Source organism: Muntiacus reevesi, chromosome 19, assembly GCF_963930625.1.
Source record: "Muntiacus reevesi chromosome 19, mMunRee1.1, whole genome shotgun sequence".
Lineage (NCBI taxonomy): Eukaryota > Metazoa > Chordata > Mammalia > Artiodactyla > Cervidae > Muntiacus > Muntiacus reevesi.
In genome coordinates this window covers 47,214,017-47,236,117 of record NC_089267.1, presented here as the reverse complement: position 1 = coordinate 47,236,117, position 22,101 = coordinate 47,214,017, and the positions used below count along the sequence as shown (strand labels likewise).

The window sequence follows — 22,101 nt, the reverse complement described above, 5'->3', positions numbered from 1 at the left end:
CCTGTTTGGAGGAGGTTTTGGTTTCGGCATCTTACTAAGAATAGTTGCCATTTCTTTTCTCTCATCAAAATTTTTCCACTGCTCATACAATTTTAAAATAACCCTGATTATTTCCAAAATCTAGAAGAAAATATTTGAAAAGTTCTCAGAGGCAATATCAAGCACCATGTGGTATTATCAAGAACACACATCACATCCCAGAATCGCTTAGGAAAGAGGGAAAAGACAGTCTCTGTCCTTCAGCGTAGGTCAGTCAGTCCCGGCAAATGGGAAGCACACGTATGCTAGTCTCACCCTATCCACCTCTGCGGTTGGTCTCCTTCTGTCTACTGATACCTTAAACCAAAACAGAACAGTGAGGTACTAGGGACAAAAGTCTAAAATCAAAGAGAATACCACTATAGAGCGTGTGTATTCCCAGTCACATCCAACTCTTTGCCACCCAATGGACTGTAACCTGCCAGGCTCCTCTGTCCATGGGATTCTCCAGGCAAGAATACTGGAGTGGGCTGCCATTTCCTCCTCCAGGGGGTCTCCCTGACCCAGGGATCCTGCATTGGCAGGCAGATTCCTTACCACTGAGCCCCCGGGGAAGCCCTACCACTAGAGAGTACACTCCTCTAAAACCACTGTCTCAAACAATTTAATGAGAGGCAGTGCACAAAAGACTTTGTTTTGATTCTCTACTAACTACTCTACACATGAGTTAAGGTGCTCAAAAACCAGCAGCTACAAATCCATCAAGTCCAGTTTCCAAATTAGACCTTTCTTTTTCCTCTGAGTAAATCTATCCTTGGACTGATTCTAGAACATTTCATGGAAAAAAGGTAGAAAAAAGGGCAACAATCCATTGTTAGGAGATAGGTTGTGTTAATGGAGTTTACAGTAGTATTCAGTAGTCACTAGGTAGCTTTTAAAATAATTTTAAAATTAGAGACTGCTTTGCAACCAGTCAAACTCTTAAGGTTACCATTCTATGTAATCCTAAACTGAAGAGAAATATAACCTAAATGGTCAAAGTAATTCTTCTTGCCAACATATTTCTTAACATTTTTTTTAAACCAAAAAGTACTCATAGCTTGGCTGACATCATGAAATTTTAGGCACATGGTAAATACATATGACATTAACTTCAAAATGTTGAAGTTTATATTCAGTTAAGGGAATTCTAAAGATTACCTTCTCCATATCCACAGAAAGCTCAGCAAACCACTGTCTGGCATCTTTCTGCTGTACAACACAGGCCACATGCAGGCAAGCTGGAGAGAAAATGAGACACAAATGCCATGTTTAACTGCACATGGACAGTATGGAGTCAGAAAGATTCATTCACTTACATGTATTTTATTATATTCTTTTTAAAAATTATACAGATTCATATAATTTATGGATTATATGACCATCCCATCGATTCAATCTTATAGGGAGGAAAAATTACTGGGTGATATATATATATATATATATAATTTTTTTTTTAAGGTTTTTGACATCTGCTCCTCATGGTGAGTATGAGGTGAGCTAGTCATGGTGCAGTTGCCTTGAGAGTTAGGGCATATCAGAGAGGAAAAAGTCCACTGAGAAAATTACCACAGGGGAAGAATCCCTAAACAGTAGTACAAGTAGTGGTCAAAATGCACCCAAAAGTCAGAGTGACAAAAAAACAAACCAGAAAAACCAACCAATCTATGCAATGATAAATTTCAACACTACTCTGTTTTGGTATTTCAATTAAAAGCAGTGTTGCTTCTACTTTTTCAAGTCATTAGCATATGATCAAGTTAGGTGAAAACTGGGCACCCTATACAGAATTCAGTGTTGTAATCCAGCAGAGCTGACGGAATAAAAAATCTAATGAACTATATACAATGCATTTATATACATTACTTACAATACAAAGTAACAAAGATAATGAAAGAGCCCAAAGATGACAATCTACATCATAACTTTGCCTACTGTAATTTTTCCCAAGTAGCCTGCCTACCCTCATCCCACACAGGCTTATTAAATAGTATATTCCCTGGTCAGGTTAACCATATGACTTTGTTAAGAGTGACATTCTAGGCAAACAGCAACTCAAATGTGAAACAACATGCTGGTTGCCCCAAGTTAAAGTTATAAAGTAGGGCTTTGTCCAAGATGAACTGAAAGGCCAAAGGTCAGAATTATAAAAATAGGTAATAAAAATACAGTGGAAAATGCCATTTCAGGGCATACACAGAGTAAACTAGGGACAGAGACATCCTAAACAAAGACTCGGGTGATGCAGGGAGTACGAAGTTGGGGAGCATGTCACTAAAGAGATGATATCTAAGCTGATTTTTTTACAAAAGGTGGGAATGGAACAGAGAATGACAGGTATATAAATGGTAAAGCAAAGCTATGGATTTTATCCAGAAGTTGGGATCAAACTGCCAACATCCACTGGAACCATCGAAAAAGCAAGAGAGTTCCAGAAAAACATCTATTTCTGCTTTATTGACTATGCCAAAACCTTTGACTGTGTGGATCACAACAAACTGTGGAAAATTCTTCAAGAAATGGGAATACCAGACCACCTGACCTGCCTCTTGAGAAACCTATATGCAGGACAGGAAGCAACAGTTACAAGTGGACATGGAACAACAGACTGGTTCCGAATAGGAAAAGGAGTACATCAAAGCTGTGTTATTGTCACCCTGCTTATTGAACTTATATGCAGAGTACATCATGAGAAACACTGGGCTGGAGGAAGCACAAGATGGAATCAAAGAATTTGTCAGGAGAAATATCAATAACCTCAGATATGCAGATGATACCACCCTTACAGCAGAAAGCAAAGAAGAACTAAAGAGCCTCTTGATGAAAGTGAAAGAGGAGACTGAAAAAGCTGGCTTAAAGCTCAATATTTAGAAAACTAAGATCATGGCACCCGGTCCCATTACTTCATGAGAAATAGATGGGAAAACAGTAAAAACAGTGACACACTTTTATTTTTGGGGGCTCCAAAATCACTGCAGATGGTGATTGCAGCCATGAAATTAAAAGATGCTTGCTCCTTGGAAGAAAAGTTATGACCAACCTAGACAGCATATCAATAAGCAGAGACATTACTTTGACAACAAATGTCCATCTAGTCAAAGCTATGGTTTTTACAGTAGTCATGTATGGATGTGAGTTGGACTATAAAGAAAGCTGAGCACAGAATTGAGGCTTTTGAACTGTGGTGTTGAAGAAGACTCTTGAATATTCCTTGGACTGCAAGAAGATCCAGCCAGTCCATCCTAAAGGAAATCAATCCTGAATATTCACTGGAAGGACTGATGATGAAGCTGAAACTCCAGTACTTTGGCCACATGATTCGAAGAGCTGACTCTTTGGAAAAGACCCTAATGCTGGGAAAGATTGAAGGTGGGAGGAGAAGGGGACAACAGAGGATGAGATGGTTGGATGGTATCACCGACTCAATGGACATGAGTTTGAGTAAACTCTGGGAGTTGGCGATGGACAGAGAGGCCTGGCGTGCTACAGTCCATGGAGTCACAAAGAGTCAGACACAACTGAGCGACTGAACTGAACTGGGAGAAGCACTGAAAGATGTAATTGGGGCACAAATTCTGTATTTTGAAAAGTTCTTTCCCACTTAGATTCTAAATCTCAGCACTACTGACATTATGAACTGGACAATTCTTTAAGACTGCCCTATGCAGTGCAGGATGCTTAGCAGTATCCCTGGCTTCTACTCACTAGACGCCAGGAGCATCTCACCCCAGCTGTCGTGACCAAAACCATCTCCAGACACTGCCACACATCCTGTGGGGAGCAACATTAGCCCTGGTTGAGAACCTCTAACCCTGCTCAAGTGTGGAGGACAGACTGGCTCTCTGAGAACAGGGATGCTAGAGGCCAATTAGCCAGGAAGGAGACTGCTGTAATAATCTGGATAAAAATGAGAAGAGAGCTATGAGACTGCTAAAGAGAGACACAACAGGTGTTGGTTGCCAGCTAGAAGTAGGTATCGAGGGAGATAGAAGAGCCTAACTACTGGGTTTCCAACTAACTAGTCCTATTCATCAACATAACAAAGACATTTAAAAGTATATTTTGGAGCAAACTGTTGAGTTCAGTCCTAATCAAGAGTCTGAGGGAACCACAGTCCAAAAGCCTTAGTTTTCTGGCACTTAGCCTTCTGTACGCTTCCCACATGGCTCAGTGGTAAAGAATCCGCCTGCCAATACAGGAACCTCAGGTTTGATCCCTAGATTGCGAAGATCCCCTGAAGGAGGAAATGGCAACCCACTCCAGGATTCTTGCCTGGAAAATTCCACGGACAGAGGAGCCTGGTGGGCTACGGTCCGTGGGGTCACAAAGAGCCAGACCCGACTGAGCACAGCACACACAGCCTTCCTTATGGTTCAATTCTTACATCCATACGTGACTACTGGAAAAACTATGGCTTTGACTATGTGAACCTTTGTCAGCAAAGTGATGCCCCTGTTTTTTAATATGATGTCTAGGTTTGTCATGGCTTTCCTTCCAAGGAGCAAGTGTCTTTTTATGACTACAATCACCTTCTACAGTGATTTTGGAGTCCCCCCCCCATATCTGCTACTGCTTCCACTTTTTCTCCTTCTACTTGCCATGAAGTGATGGGACCAGATGCCATGATCTTTGCTTTTTGAATGCTGAGTTTAAAAACAAAAAAGAGTCTGAGGGCCGGTGAAATGCCAAAGGAAGCTATCCAAAAGGCACAGATTGATATAAAGACCAGTTCAGGAGCAAATCTTGGTTGAATAAAGAAATTTAAATGTTTCAACACATAAGAGTCAGCAAAATCGATGAGCCTGCCCGGGTAAGAACAAAAACAGCATGGATCACAGAGATGTGGCACACAGCCTTCCTACCCGTGCAGATCTCAGCATTCCTCCCCACTGAACCCAGAGGCCACTTTAGAATCCTTCCAAACACAGGACTTCCAGCGAGCCTCAGCCCTATAAAAGTATAACCTATTTGCCATCCCTCATGTAAGAAGGCTGAGAAACATAAACATTAAAGGAGTAACTGAATATAGAGAAACCAATGAAAATAAGTCTGAACTGGTAAAAGAATAAGGAGGAAATCAAGAAGAGAAGAGTTATGGAAATGAAGACAGAAAGGAAACAGAAACTAACAAGTGCCTAACATATGGCAGGCATTATTTAAGAGAAAGCTTGTTTAATTCTTGTAACAAATTTATACAGAGTTTTTAGTACCGCCCACGTTTTATAATTAAGGAAACAAACTCAGAAAGGGCCAGGAAATTTTCCCACAAATGTAAATTAAAGGAAGTGTAAACCTAAGACCTGTGTTCTATTAGTAATTCATGACAGTACTGCCTTTCACAGATAAAACTGACAGAATGGTGGCTGACTTTCCCTCCAGCAAGGCACTAAGGACCACAAAAACTCCTTTACTTGACCTCTGAGGACTTCACTGGGCTCAGGAAATGAAAGACTTAATTTTATATAAATATCAGCTAATGTTAGAAGCCTTGATTCCAAACTTCTCCCCCAAAAAACTCAGATACTGGTTAAAATTATTTTAAGCGATTAAAAAAAAAAAAAAAAAACTTACCAAAAAAGGGGGGTGGGGGGAAATAATCCTGATTTGTGACAGTTGCAGTTCATATTATTGAAAGTTCACATGCAAGGAATAGTCTATTACTTCAAGGAACATAAAAACATAAAGCACAATAGGGTGAAATTTCTTTTAGGATGACCTAAATAGGTTTATAATAATTTAGCTAATAAAGGTACACCACGTTTACATACCTAAAGCTATCATGAAAGGAGGATACAGTAGGCAAAGATCCGTTCTGTAGGTATCATTCACTATCCTCCTATAGAAATGTAAATCATAATATTACTGAAAGAAGAACTACTTCATATGATTGTACATTTCCCTCCAGAGAGGGCCAGGTTATCCCTATCTGTATATATTTATATCTCTTTTATATTTTTTTAACAGACATAAAGGTGAAAACATCAAAGGAAAAAGATGGATACATGAATGTGACAATAAGCCAATTTATTGAATAAAATTAGAGCTAAATATATTTAAAATTTTAAAACTTCACAATAAATTTTAATATAAGATAGAAGTTTTTTCTAAAATTAGAAAATCAGTTAGGAAACTAGAAATTACACAAAATATTAATATGTATGTTGAATACCACCCAAAATATTCTGACTAAAGATAACATTTTAAAATTTATTTCACTGAAGTATAGTTGAAATCAGTGTTCATTTCTGCTGTACAGCCCAGTGATTCAGTTATACATTCCATTACTGTTTAAAGATAAAATCTTAATTTTCATGTAAACAGTCTGTTTTTGTTAAGAATCAAATTTTAATGGAAATATCCATCAAATAAATAAAGATCTTTATCATTTTAGCATTTATTTCAATAGTTACTAAAATTCAATAAGCAGATATTTCACTCAACATATCTTGGGGCACTGTTTACTTACTTTAAAAACGCTAAACTTCACATTTAATTGTCAACCTTCCTAGCTATTAACATGTTACACTATGAATAACTTCTGTTCTAATTACCATGCAAGGGGAAGCAACATGTCTTCTTGGCCCATGTCCTGCACATACTGGAGCAAAGGTCTATAAGGATGATACACTATCAAGCAACAATCCTAGAAACAGTTTAAAAAATGTGTATGTATAAAAACAGATTTATTATAGCACAAAAACCTTATCATTACCCAACTGATTTTTAATTGTGTATTTCAAAGTGTTCTTTTTTCTAACTCATGCTTGCTTCCCTCTTGTTCTCTTAAGCAAGCCGCATGGCAGCCCTGAACCCTACTGTAACAGTGAAGGCAGCGCTCTCTCTGGAATATACCTTGGTAAATCGGTTGGCAGTCAGTCAGCATCCATTCCCTTAGAGACTCAAAGTGTCACATCTGCAACACACTGAAACCTCTTATTAGCCTATAAATCCGTAATTCCCAACTGGTGGAGCAGAATTCTGCCAAAAACATAATCTATCTTTAAATAATCCCACACATATACACAAACTGCAAATAATTTACAGTGGTTTACTGTCCTGACTGGTTTGATTGTAATCCTATTATAGTTACTATAGAACAGAAAACACTTCCCATCCTAAGTAAGATATGCAATTTTACAGGCTTCCAAGAGCATACAGGTAATGATGCCTCTAGGAACTATGGTTTACCATCACATATTACTTGGATGGTTTTAAAATGCACCTCCCTACAATTATTTCTTTAAATTTATGACTTCACTAAATTTGAAAGTAAGTTTTACTCTCTTAATCATAAGGAAGAAATATACTTACCATTAATTCTAAAAGATAGAATTCACATTCTAATACCTGTTTTAAAAAGATTATAAATGTCAACATGAAAGCAAATTAAATTGAGTCTACTTAGTCTAACATAAGAATGTACAGCTATTTATCAAGTTTTTACTAAAATGTTTTTAAATCAAGAAAACAATAGCTTATGTCAGAATGAATATATGCTATAAAAAATTACTTTTTACACAATGCATGCAACTGTGATTATTTCTTATAAGGAAAAGCCAGTCTCATATAAGCATTATTACTTGTTTTTATTTAAAATATCCTGTATAAACTTCAGATTTTACAATACACCTTCCACTCAACAAATGCAAAAACGCAATTATCTCCACTTAAATATCATTCTTGTTACAAATCAATAAGAAGAGAGTACTAAAAATGAAACAAAAATACAATTTAAAGAGAGAGAAAAAAAACCCTTGCAAGGTAGAAAAAGAATATGTCTATTAAAACAGCAATAGAAATTCATCTTTTCCAGAGAGCCCCTGATGTCAGTATTATTAAAAAAGCTCCCAATGTGATTTAATGGGCACCCAGGGTTAATAACCACAGCTATAAATTATTTTATGGTAGAAGCTGGTTAGCTTTAATTCAGAAATAAAGTCCACATTCTCATACAATGTTAAATTGCCATTTCTAGGAGACTATTCATTTTAATATAAAATGGAGGTGTAGTTTATATACACAGCTTTGAGAAAGTTTTATTTTATACAATATACTTACATGGTTCATCTTATAAGGAAATTCCTTTGGAAAGGCATATGAAAATCTAGTTTTCACTGAAAAAACAAACAAATTTAACCTGAGAAAATGGGTTCATTAACACGAAACTTTAATACAGTGTAAAATATTGGTGGTAGAGCTAAATCAGTTTTAGTAAGAACTCTTGTGGATGCTTAGAGATGCAGATTTCTCTTCCTTTCTCAGGCAATGGGAACGACTGAGTGGCAGAAAGCTCTAGGACCCCATCTGAATTAGAATCAGAGAGTTTCAATGATATATTTAATACATTAAAGCAGGATTCTGCTGCTTAAAAAATAAAGGAAATGGAAAAAAATCAATGGCTTTTATCATTTCGAAAATCTTTTCAGCTTCAGAATAGTATTGCTCTATTCTTTAGTAATTTAGCTTAAAAGGAACACGGGTTGTATATGTGTTCACAAGTATCTATATATTTGTAAACATATACAGTTGACCCTGGGCTTCCCTGGTGGTTCAGACGGTAAAGAATCTGCCTGCAATGTGGGAGACGTGGGTTTAATCCCTGGGTTGGGAAGATTCCCCTGGAGGAGGGTCCTGGAGAATCCCCACGGACAGAGGAGCCTGGTGGGCTACAGTCCGTGGGGTCACAAAGAGTCGGACACAACTGAGCGACTAAGCACAGCACAGCTGATCCTTGAACAACACAGATGTGAACTGCGTGTACACACCCATGGGTTTTCCCAGTAAGTAAGTACTGTATGAGCCAAGGGGCTATATGCAGATTTCTCAACTTAGCAGAGTTGGTATCCCCATCCCCTGTGTTATTCAAGGTCAACGGTAAATACAAATACTAGAAGGATAATACAGCCAAAAAATGTTAACAGTGGTTATCTCTGAGATTCAAGGATTTTTACTGACCTGAACATTCTAAACATTTTATAATGTGTACTTTTTTAATCAAACGATACATTTTAATAAAATCATAAATATACACGCAAAAGTCTCTAGGACTTTCTTCAAAACTACACACACACACAGTTACTACATAGTCACCAAAAAAGTACAAATGAAAAAAAAAGTACAAATGAAAACACTGTTAATCAATCCTCTATCTCCTCAAAAATGGTAGGAATTGAGTATTCTAACAGCTAATTTAGATAGGTAACACCTGTCAAGATTTGAAATCTTAAGCCATTTAAACTTGACATTAGGAATTATCTACCTAACCTTCCCTTTCCTCTCCTTTAAGTTATTAATAATTTAAAAATTATCACCTATTAAAGTTTCTAAGATTTTTAAATCCCTCTCTGCTTCTTTTGTTTTTAAACAAATTTTTTGGCCAGGCTGCATGCCACGTGGAATCTTACTTCCCTGACCAGGGAATGAACCTGGGCCCCAGCAGTGAAAGCTCCGAGTCCTAACCACTGATCCTCCAGGAAACTCCTGGTGGCTTTTGAATTGTGATAAAATATACATTACATAAAATTTACCATCTTTATGGGCTTCCCCAGTGGCGCTAGCCGTAAAGAACCTGCCTCCCAGGATCAGAGACATAAGAGACAAGGGTTCAATCCCTGGGTTGGGAAGATCCCCTGGAGAAGGACATGGCAACCCACTCCAGTATTCTTGCCTAGAGAATCCCACGGACAGAGAAGCCTGGCGGGCTATGGTCTACAGAGTCACAAAGAGTTGGACATGACTGAGTGTACGCACACACATACACTTCATCTCCAAAACTCTTTCTCCTGCAAAACTGAAACCCCGTATTCATTAGACAACAATGCCCCCTTTTTCTCCCTCCCTCCAGTCCCTGGCAGCCACTATTCTACTTTCCATCTCTATTAATTTGATTACTATAATTACCTCATGTAAGTGGAATCACACAGATTTACCTTTTCGTGACTGGCTTATTTTACCTATCGTAGTATCCTCAAGGTTCATCCATGCCGTATCACATGAAAAACTTCAAAATTTGTCTATTGACTTACACTCAAGCTCTCCTCCAATTCATCTTACATAATTCTGCCAGAATCACTTCCCAACACACAATTCTGGAATCACCCTCATGTTGAAGAAACAGCTATGAGAGGTACCATCACTGACAACAGAACAAGCTACAGATTCCTCACTGAAGGCCATCTATTATCTGGCCTTAGTCAGGTAGTGCTATTTTCCCACTATTTCTTTACTCACTATTCGCGAATGTAACTCATGAGCTTTTTCATATATTTATTAACGGAACTGTTCAATGTTCCTAGATTGTCTTTCCCCTGCATTTCTTTGGGTACAAATTCTTTATCAAATTCTATTTAAGTGTTTTTGGATTAATCTAACAAATCATCTTTTCCCATGTAAAACATTCATTGCATCCTCTGTTACTCTTTTATGCCACTTATTTTCTTCTGTATTAGTATTTCTATATTGATGTCTTATTTTCTTGTCCTTAAATTCTTTGTACTTATTTTTCTATCTACCACTGCATCCGGTACGGTGTTTTCCAGTGATAATTGATGCTACTGTTGATGACAGCATGACATGATGACAGTCACAAGTTTACTGAGTATTATGGGGTGAATAATGTCCCTCCCCCCAAATTTACATTTTGAAGTCCTAACCCTCAATCTGACTATATTCTGAAGACAGGGCATTTAAAGAGGCAATTAAGGTTAAAGGATCATAAGCATGGGGCCTTAATTCTGCAGAAGCGGCATCCTTACAAAGGAAGAAACACTAGGGATGCACACACAAAGAAAGGGGTATGTGAGGACTGCAAATAACGTAGGCATCTGCTAGCCAGGAACAGGCCTCAACAGAAACTGACTTGTTGACACCCTAATCTTGGACTGCCAGCTTCCAAAATCCTGAGAAAATAAATTTCTGTTGTTTAAACCATGTAGGCTCTGGCATTTTGTTATGGTTGCCCTAGCAAACTACTAGTAACACATTCAGCAAAGCATGGTTCTAAGAGATTTATTGATATTCACTTATTTGATCCTCTCAACAACCCTATGACATAGATGTTACTAATATACTCATATAACAGAGAGGTTATATTTTGCTTAATTTGCATGTCAAAAGCACTGAAGCTGAAATCTGAAACCTAAGCTGTCTGGGCCATATAATACACTGTAAAATTTATGACATAAATAAAATAGCACAAGTGCCCCATTCATTGGTAAAACACTTTTATGAGTATGCTTTTAAGCCTTTGCAAGACAAATTAAAACAACAACTTTGGACATAGGTATTTTACATTTTTTAAAATATACACCTTCTAAAAAATCTGGATAACAGAGTACTAAAGTAAAAAGAAAATAAGGCACCTATAATCTACTCAGAGATAAGCACTGCTAATATTCTGGTAGATTTCCTTGCAGTCATTTTTCAATTTTTTAATATTACTGATTTTCCAGATGACAATTTAATACTTCATCAATGGGATACATTTGGTATATTAAGTTCTATGGCAACACTGATTATTACTCTTCTATCCTCAAAATAAGACATGACATGAAAAAGATTCAATTATATTAATACATTCTTTTCAGAAAGGGGAATAACCCCAAAATATGAAACCTTGACTCAGAAACTTAAAACACCTTCTGTCTCTTCTGTGTAAGATCACAGGAGGAAAAATAAAAAATTAATTATCTTTTGTCAGGCGATCTCTTTTGGCTTAACCTAGGGAGATGGAGCACAAGATGATATTGTTATTACCTTGTGTACAATGCTTTACAGTGTTGTTTCCTTTAATTCCATCACTCACAGGCAGATAAACCCCATCTTTTTAGATAAAAAACTAAGTCCAAAAGGTAGAGCAACTTCCTCAAGGGTACATAGCTGCTGCTTAGACCCAAACTGGTGCTTAGAATCAGCTCTAGGACTAAGGAGTCAGTGTATTTTCCTGCACCATATTTTTCCATACGGAGGAAAAACACATAATCTCCATCAAAGACATAATTACAATTGCTAAAGAAATAAATTTATTTCACCCACAATAGCTAGTCATTATGGAGCAATAAAGTATAATAAAATTGAAAAATAAAAATTTTCTTTACCATAATTATAAAATTAAGAGCCACAGAACTGATGTTTTTACATCAATAGTAACTATCCATTTTTAGTATTCAAAGTAATAACCTCACTTCAAGAGATTTAACAGACCCAACTAATCTCTCATAGCTCTCATAAACTGCAAAACATCTATGTCCTATGGAGCCTTCTTCAGAATTACAATTTTAAAGCAGGATTTAATTTTTGCACTTACATACAGAAGTAGCAGCAGCAATCAATCTTGTATTTGAGACTACTCCAAATTCCTAGACAAAAGTAAATGAGACTAAATAAGTACATAGTAACCCAATGAACCTAAGTATATCTGAAGTCTATTAAAACACAGTATTTCCTATGTTTCTCCGATGTTTGCAAAGGAATGATGTACTTAAATATCTAAATTTATGACCTTTCCTTAAAATTACTTTAAACACAAATGATTAAATAATTTTATAATTTATTATTATTGGAAGGTACCCAAGTAGATAGCTTGGTTGGTAAATCATCTGCCTGCAATGCAGGAGACTCGGGTTCGATTCCTGGGTCGGGAAGATCCCCTAGAGAAGGAAATGGCAACCCACTCCAGTATTCTTGCCTGGAGAATCCCACGGACAGAGGAGCCTGACAGGCTACAGTCCACAGGATCACAAGAGGCAGACACGACTTAGCAACTAAACCACCACCACCACCAAAGTAGAAACCAAGTCCTAAAGTGATAGTGCCAGATTTCTGTACTCAAATTCATTTCCATGGTATGGTGTTAGGACTTTGGACATAAGTTCCTATTTCTTCTTTGAACTTAATATGCCGCTGCTACAGAAATAACTAAAATTTATGAGGTGATCTACCTTACGTAGTCTTAATTAATTTGTAGCTAACCTTATAAAGTTAAAAGCTTGTTTTCTTTTTTTTTTTTTTCCTGGCTGCACCATACAGCCTGCGGGATCTTAGTTCCCTGACCAGGGATCCAACCCAAGCCCTTGGCAGTGACAGTACGGAGTCCAAACCACTGGACCACCAGGGATTTCCCCAAAGCTTCATTTTAAAACTGAAAAATCAAGAATTGGTTCCTTAGTCAAAAAAAGAACCCACCAGAGCCTGTCCAAAAACCTTCAACCTACATCCTTATCTAATAGTGTGTTTGAACCCATGTATGCCTGTAGTATATATTTCATATAAACCTCAAGCCATAATAAATGAAACTGAAATTTAAATGCCTGAGACATTTTCTTAAATGACATTTCAATATAGTTCTCACACAACTGGACAAAACACAGAAAGATTTGGTCAAAGTTAAAAGATTTTTTTTTAAATGCTATAACCAAATATGAAAGAATACATCATCTTCCAGGATAATTCTACCCAAAATTCTTCAAGCAAAAACTTTCACTTAGTAAATTATAAGAGTTCTATTCAGTAAATCATGTAACAAAAGATATCTAACAAAGAAGACAAATTAAAACTCTAAGTTAATCTACAAGAAGTTTATAAAGATTTTTGTCTTGGTCTCCCATACTGGTTGTCCTTCAGATACATACAATTATATAGTAATATTTGGAAAAGCCACCCCATAACACAGGCCTTTTATAAACACCTTCTTTTCCATTAAAGAACTTAAAAACAGAGTTGGTTCTACCTCCTTAAATTACCACTTACAATTAAATTCCATTAAGTATTCAGAAATACAATTACTATTCTAAACACAGCATCTAAAAACAGAAACATAATATAAAAGATTCATATTACTAAAGATTTACAATGAATTATTATAAAGACCAGTTAATTTTATCTGATTTATTATCTGGATTTTAGCTGAGCTCTCTTAAAAATACTGTAAAGGTTAAGTAAGGTGAACAGAGATTTGGTCTTAGCTGAAAGTTTCCATCTCTCTTCTCTTTCCCTCACCCAAACCATTCTTCGTTAGAAAGCATATAATAGCTATAACCACCCCAATGCTTGCTTTCCCTACAGCCCACTAGGCAGCCAGTCAGGAGGCAAGAAGGGAAGACAGCAGAACACAGGAAGCATATAGAGGAAAAGGAAGAACATTCTCGGGTTATAGTAGACAAGCTGTAGCATTTATGGAATACTCCTTAGTGCCAAACAATAAATGTCATAGAGGCAGAAGATATTTCTTTAATCCTATACAAATTTCAATATTTTATATAAATCACCATCTGTTATTATTTTTACACAGGTAATATGAAAACTTGGACGGATTAAACAATATACATTGACTGTACTTTGATGAAGAACAGGAAAGTATTTCATACCTCTACTTTGGATGCCAAAAACACACATGTAGGAGCCATTAATACAGGATCTATACTTTTCAGAGAATACCTAAAATATGATTAAATGAAGTTAAAGATCATTCATACAGAAAACATATACAAAAACATTTCATATAGAAAATATTTATGTGGGAAAAAAAGAACAACTCTGGCAAACACATGATTCACTTATATAAGGTCATCAACATTAGATAAGGGTTTAAAATACACATAAAAATATTTCCAAAATAACACATCCCTACCTTGCATAGAATCTCTTGAAATAGACCGTAGCAGTGGCAATAACTTGTTGTCTTAATTTAAGATGTTCACCTAATGCTTGGATAACTAAAAGAGAATAAAGTTAAATGTATTTCTGATATAATTAACACTTAACAATAATTTCTATGTGGTTAAATGATGACTATATTGATTTTAACAAAGAGAAAAACCTATACATGCTGTACAATTCTACTTGGATCACAGTGGTCTAGTACTAGGGCTGCAAATTTGTTTAAAAATATATAGCTACACATAAACAATAACAAAAAAACAAATTGTCTCACAGTAAAAACTATTCTTGAATCAAGGAGACTGAATGATTATTTCCTTTCTACCTGCTAAGTGTTTTCAATGTTTTTCACATTATTAGACACCTATCAGCATTCTAACTACCTAATAAAGTTTATAAAAAACCCAGAATGAATCCTCAAAACAACAGAGAGGTAGTTTTGCAATAAGAGTGGACAGAGCGTGATAAAGATTCTGTAACAAAGCTATCATGTGGCAGAACAAGGATCTTCTAACCCTAAATCCTAAAGCAAACTTGTAAAATAGGAATGACCAATACAGGATGCCAATCCAAATAATCATTTATCCTCAAAGTACTTTGTTTTAGCTATCTTAAATTAAGTTTAATGATACATTATAAAAGCTTTGGGAAATTAATTCTTTTGGACTGTCTTGAGTGTCTCTGACATGTAAGAGTCACAAAAGACTTTAGCTCACTTTTAAAATGATATATAAATTGTAAAAAAGAACATACATGCAAATAAAAATGTAAAATAGGGACTAAAACAGTACATCACAAATTACTACAGAAAAACATTTAATTCAGAGGTAACCAACTGCACCATTTCAACCAATTAAAAGAAAAGTTTACCATTTGTAAAAAATATCTGTAATTTCCAATACTCTTCTTCTGAGAGAAACTTTAAATCCTTTTGGCGTTCCTTCAACAGATCTTGTTTATCCAAAATCCATTGTAAACTAAAAAAGGCAAAGATTCAGACATTCCATAGAAAATTCACTAACAAAGTTATATAAAATATTCTAAGATTGAACAGGCTGCTAATATTGTGAGAAGTACAGAATACAAGTAATCTTTAAAAACAATATTTTTCACATTTCTTGAAACACTGACACTAAGAATGATCTCACTAATAAATGTAAATATGCCCTAAAAAAATCTGCTCTTTTATCCCTTCCTTCTCAGTCTATTGATCTGTCTCTCCCCACCCCTACCTCATCACCACTCTGGTGCGTTTCATTGATTCTAAGACTGAGATCAAGATGCATCTTCAGTGGTGCCGAGCATTTTTAACAGGCAGTAAGATTTACACTTTTAGTGACAAATAAATTATTTGATACCAATTGATGGTGCCCAAGATTTGAAGTATATCTTTTCTCAGTTGTTCATGAGTAACTAGAGTATCCTACTTCACAAATTCATGTTAAAAGCTGCTTCAGAATTTATTTTACCAAGTCTCCTCCTCCTACCTACTCTATTTTTAAATAGACAGGCAATTGTCATGATCCCACAAAATATTCTACAACATGCTTTTGTCACTCAATATGTCTTGAAAGCTTTATGTCAGTGAATTTGTCATTTAGCATCCCTTTAAACTGCTGCATGTCATTATGATGGATCATTATTTAGTTAATCCTTATTGCTAGGCATATAAGTTACTTTTTCACTGTTACAAGTAATGCTTTAATGAACATCTGTAATTCACCCTTGTATATTTGATTAATACATGGAATAATTTCTTAAAAGTAGAACTAATGTGTCAGTTCTGCTGGTAATTTTGATATGCATTGTCAGCTTGCCTCCCACAGCAGTTTCCATTCACACGAGTGACATGAGTGTGTTGTAACATACTTGACCCAACAGGTTACTAACTATCTTTTAAATAATTTACAACTTTAAGGCAAGTTAGCATTTCACTATTTTATTTAAATTTACTTCTAAGGTAAAACACTCTTCCATGCCTTTGTTGATCTAATAAAGTTCTTTGCATACTGTAATTCTAACATGACCATTTTTCTAATAGGATGGTCATCTTTTTTATGATTCAGATAGTCTTATGATCTAAAATTTATATATTATGGATTAAAAAATCATTTCTTTGTCAAATATGCTCTAGACATTCCCCAAGTTTAGCATGATTTCTCAATATTTAATGATTTGTGATACAGAAATCTGAATCATATATTTATTCAAATTTATTTACATTTAACTTTGATTTTATGTTTGTCACACATGGGAAGGCCTTCCCTGACACACAATGACTTATAAAAAAATTTCCAGTTCAGTTCAGTCACTCAGTCGTGTCCGATTCTTTGCGACCCCATGAACCGCAGAACGCCAGGCCTCCCTGTCCATCACCAACTCCCAGAGTTTACCCAAACTCATGTTCATTGAGTCAGTGATGCCATCTAACCATCTCATCCTCTGTCGTCCCCTTCTCCTCCGCCCTCAATCTTTCCCAGGATCAGGGTCTTTTCAAATGAGTCAGCTCTTTGCATCAGGTGGCCAAAGTATTGGAGTTTCAACTTCAACATTATTTCCACATATTTTCTAATACCCCTAAGGCTTTTTTCTTTCAGTTTTTGTGATCCATCTGGAAACTGATACAGGGTATACAAAGTAAGGATCCAGCTAAATGTTTTGTTAAATGGTTATTCAAATGTCATCAGAATTTCACGGTGTGTAATTCTATCATTATATTTGGATCTTCTTTATAATTTCTTATTTTTGTTTTTCTTGTTCTTACGCCATGCTATTTTAAAATATATTGTGCTTAGTCATTCAGTCATTTCTGACTCTTTGCAATCCATGAACTTTATTTAGCCTGCTAGACTCCTCTGTCCATGGGATTTTTCAGTCAAGAATACTGGAGTGGGATGCCATTTCCTCCTCCAGAGGATCTTCCCAACACAGGGATTGAACCCACATCTCCTGTCTCCTGCATTGCTGGTGGATTCTCTACCCTCTGAGTCACAGGGAAAGTCATGTTATTTTAAAACATATATGCTCAGTTGCTTAGTCGTGTCTGACTCTTTGCAACCCCATGGACTGTAGCCCACCAGGCTCCTCTGTCCAGGGGGCTCTCCAGGCAAGAATACTGGAGTGGGTTATCAGTCCCTTCTCCAAATTTAAAACGTACAGAATCAAGTAACAAAAATCTGGTACGGAAAAAACCTCTTGCTACTATTCTTCAGAAGATTTCTGGCAGTTCTATTATAATTATATATTATTCTAAAACACAAACTTTAGAATAATTTTATCACGTCCCCAAAAAGGAAATTCACACAAAATTTTGTTTGGGATTGCATTATATTTAAAAGTCAATTAGGGAGAAATTATACCCTTACAATGCTAGCATTCAACTTCATTTATTAAAATCTTTATGTTCTCCACAGAATATAAACATTTTCCTTCTATAGGTCTTACACATTTAAACTTATTCTTGAGTATTTTATATTTTGTTACACTGTAAATTTTTTTTTCCATCAACATTAAAAGAACGTTTTCAATTTTTAAATTTTCTAACTGGTCATTTTATCAAACCTTTATTATTTCTAATAATGTTTCAATTAATTGAATTTTCTGGTTAATTTTATCTCCTTGTATTTATAATTTTGTCATGTTTCATTATTCTACTAATTGGGCTTCCCCAGTGGCTCAGGGGTAAAGAATCCACCCACAATGCAGAACATGCAGGAGACCCGGGTTCCATCGCTGAGTGGGGGAAGATCCCCTGGAAAAGGGCATGGCAACCCAGTCCAGTATTCTTGGAGAATGAATGAATTGTCCATGGATAGTCCCATGGACAGAGGAGCTTCGCAGGCATCAGTCCACGGGGTTACAAAGAGACATGACTGAAGCACAAGCACGAGCATCCTACTAATTACATTAATAGTAGCATATTCAGGACAACCTTACGGAGGCATCCTAATTTTCCTAAAGTTTCACCATTAATGCTCTGATATGTATTCATGACGTAACCATCCTATTTCTGTTTTAGTAAGAGCTTTAGTCAAGAATGAACATTGAAAAAAAAAAAAAAAAGAATTTTATCAGGTGTCTTTTTAATGCCTTCACTGTTTACTAACAGATTTCCAAAATTGACTAATTTCTACAATAAAATCAGTGTCATTTTTTATACTTTCAATGTAATGTGGGACTCTGTTTGATAGTAATTTGTATTTACATCAATATTCGAAAGTGACCATTGTTAGTGCTACATTTGCAAGATTTTTTTAATTATTCTTTATTTATTTGGATGTGCTGGTGCTGGGTCTTTGTGGCGGCCTGTGGGTCTTTAGTTGTTGGCATATGGGATCTTAGTTCCCTTACCAGGGATCGATTCTGGGTCCCCTGCATTGGGAGCACAGGGTCTTAGCCACTGGACCACCAGGGAAGCCCCCATTTGCTCGATTTTTATCTGTTACCATGGCCTCAAGAGAACTGGAAAACTTTTCATGTGAGTTGGAACAACTTTAGTGGCAGATTCTCTTGAAAGTGGGTAAAAATTAACCTATGAAATAATGTGGGCCTGGAGCAATTTTTAAAGAAGTAGCTCTCTGATAACTTTTGTTTTGACTTTAAAATTTACTTTGAAAATGGAGATAATCCAAAGCTACATCTGTGATTACTTACTTTTCTCATTCCTAATTGCATATTTCTGTATCACCAATTGGATGGACATGAGTTTGAGCAAGCTCCAGGAGTTGGTGATGAACAGGGAACCCTAGCTGCTCTACAGTCCATAGGGTCACAAGAGTCGGACACGACTGAGCCACTGAACTGATCGTTCCTTTTCCCCAATATTCAGTAGCACAGTTTAGTCTACTGTTTTGGTTTTCCCTTCCAAGAGGCAGCTCTTATAATTTGACTATTTTTTCCTTTTCAATATCAGTGTTACCTTTATTATGCCTGTTTTTCTTAGGTTTATTTCACTGTTTCCTTTTTAATATTCCAAAGTAAAATATATAATTTTTATTCTTTGTCAGTTATTCAAGATGTTAACTTTCTTATAAATTTGGCTTTGGCCACATCCCATAGACATGAATATATATTAATCTCATTATACTATTTCCTAGATAATATGTAACTGTATTTTAAATTTCCTCTTTGATATAGTAAAGTATCCAGAGTTGGTTTTGTAATTTTATTTTTTGTTACCTGTTCATTATTTCAGTCAACCAGCAAATGTCTAGCGTCCTTCTAGTTTTACTGTACCATGGTCAAAGAATGTATTGTGTTCTACTTAACTTCCTGAAAAATACTGCAGAGTGTCTCTGTTTCAAAACCATCAATTTCTTCTCCACAGTCATTTCAAATATTTAAAAAGATAAATTCCACAAACAACTCTTTTAAAGTTTTTCTTCACAGCATGCAGAATGGAAGACAAACCAGTTAACACCACATATTCTCAAATTTAAAATTAAACGATTGTAAGAGTCACCATTATTTCCTATGTTACTGGGGGAAAAAAAAAAACCTGCCGTGCTGATAGCAGCAATGTTATCCGTTTTTTAACTGCTGATAGCAGCAGTTATGTTAAAGGGCAATTTAAAGTCATGAAAAATCATATCAATCTTCCTCTTTCACTAAAATCACCTAAAACAATGGCTTTCGTAATCTTTTTGTTTTTCCTGAATCGATTGTCTTGTTCATATTTGTTACCTTTTGCAGATCAGGGACTCCAGGATTCCCAAAGGATCTGAGTAAGACAAAGTGGCCCCTTCCTCCAGGACTATTTGAATAAGCAGGTAAGGATAGTTTTCATAACAGCACATTTAACATTATAATTTTATATTTGAAAAGTGAAAAAATAATTGATTTTATAAAATAGATCCTGGCCTCCTTTTAATAAGCCAACAGTAAATGAAAGCATAATGAGACGACTTATCAAAGGGTCTAACTTCCTTTTTTTTTTTTAGTTGAAAAAGGGCTGTAACTTCTGATAATCAACAGCTGGCTATCTGTCAATTCTTTCAGCTTCTTTCAAAGTTTACCAGAATACTACTTCTTCACTACCGAAATTTTCCATATTTTAATTTTGCCCAAGCAAATATTTCAGTCAGTGAACACAGTGCAAATTAAATATGATTGGAAGTAAAGCTTCTACAGCCTTTCATCTCCACAGAACCACTTATAGCAAGAAAACCTGCTTTTCTGAAAATAGGGTTTAAAGCCCATTGTTTCTTTTTTCTAGTGCAAACGGCTAAAATACCAATTGAATAATATAGGAATCCATCCTCACACTCAAAATTTAGTTACTTATGCTCTCTTGGCATGAAAAATTATTTACACTAAGATACCATGGGGTTCTGTTCGTCTTTCAACTATACACTGGGTACAGCCTACCCAGAGTTCAACTAGTCCCATCACTATCTACCTATCTGCTTACACAAATGTATTTAGGGAGAAATGTTTTCAATACTACCCTAGCTCTTCCACGGTAAAGAGGTCAACAAAAACTTATTCATGAAAACACGTTAAAGATCTTGGTAAAGTCTCTATAAAATACACTTTTAAAACAAAACATGAGACACAAACTAACGAAATGGACAAATGTTGAGAGCCCTTGACCTCTACCTTACAAACATAAAAACCATGTAGGCTTAGAGACAGTGGCAGAATGCGGTTCATGAGCAGAAACAAGCCTGACTCCCTCCTTTCCTTGGAGTAATATTAATCCACTCAAACACACAAGAAGAATGGCAAAAGACGACTGATGCCAACCTACTTTACAAATATCAGGCGAGAGCGAACCACAACCGTCCTGAGCAGCCAGCCCCACAGTTCGGAACTGGGTCACATTTCCCACACCTGTGCCCATCCCAGGTCCCAACCCTGGCCAGCCCCGCCTCTCCCCTGCTCCCAGCCTCGGCCTAGCTAAACCAAGAATCACAAGCTAAAACTCTCGAACCTTCCTTCTCCGGAGATTCAACCCCTCTTATCCACCCCCGCCAAGAAATTTTCTACCCCTCCGAAACCCGGCCAACGGGACGCGGTGAGGGGAGTCGCCGAAGAAAAAGCACATCCCGCCTCCGGCCGCCACCGCCTCCCGGGAGCCTCCGCGGCGCTCGGGACAGGGGCCGGGATCCAGGCCAAAAGGAGTCGCAGGCCCCGTACACCCAGCACCTCCAAGAGCCAGGCCCGGAGAAAACGGAAGATCACTTACTAGTGGGAGCTCTGCCAAAAGTTCCCTGCCATGGAACACAGCTTGCCCTGATAAAAAAGCACCAGCCGGCGGAACGGCCCGCGGAGCGACCATAGACCCAGCCCTCCCGGTCACCGCGCTCCTTGATCTGATGGGCTCAGCTCCGCTCCGCGGCGGCGACGGTGAGAGGAAGAAGATAGCACCCTATTCTCCTTGACGCCGGCCGGCAACACTCTGCTGTATAAACCAGTTCCTACGGATAA

General features: G+C 36.7%; 2 protein-coding genes across 3 annotated transcripts in view; one reads left to right on the top strand and one right to left on the bottom strand.

The window, feature by feature from the left end:
• Window positions 1-14,638, top strand: part of TSTD3 (thiosulfate sulfurtransferase like domain containing 3) — a 24,919-nt gene extending 10,281 nt beyond the window's left edge. Inside the window, exon 4 of the mRNA XM_065911276.1 lies at window positions 14,306-14,638. Within this exon, the coding sequence (XP_065767348.1) occupies window positions 14,306-14,309 (4 nt within the window). The 3' untranslated portion in view covers window positions 14,310-14,638. The remainder of the gene's footprint in view (window positions 1-14,305) is intronic.
• Window positions 1-22,101, bottom strand: part of CCNC (cyclin C) — a 24,720-nt gene extending 2,619 nt beyond the window's left edge. The window contains exons 1-11 of one of the 2 annotated variants that reach the window (XM_065911272.1): window positions 21,860-22,101; window positions 15,544-15,650; window positions 14,645-14,729; window positions 14,382-14,451; window positions 12,323-12,374; window positions 8,077-8,132; window positions 7,330-7,365; window positions 6,570-6,661; window positions 5,787-5,854; window positions 1,180-1,259; window positions 2-120 (exon numbers count right to left, since the gene is read on the bottom strand). In XM_065911272.1, coding sequence (XP_065767344.1) covers window positions 2-120; window positions 1,180-1,259; window positions 5,787-5,854; window positions 6,570-6,661; window positions 7,330-7,365; window positions 8,077-8,132; window positions 12,323-12,374; window positions 14,382-14,451; window positions 14,645-14,729; window positions 15,544-15,650; window positions 21,860-21,891 — 797 coding nt within the window. In that variant the 5' untranslated portion in view covers window positions 21,892-22,101. The remainder of the gene's footprint in view (window position 1; window positions 121-1,179; window positions 1,260-5,786; window positions 5,855-6,569; window positions 6,662-7,329; window positions 7,366-8,076; window positions 8,133-12,322; window positions 12,375-14,381; window positions 14,452-14,644; window positions 14,730-15,543; window positions 15,651-21,859) is intronic. The other variant, XM_065911273.1, reaches the window with a different exon arrangement.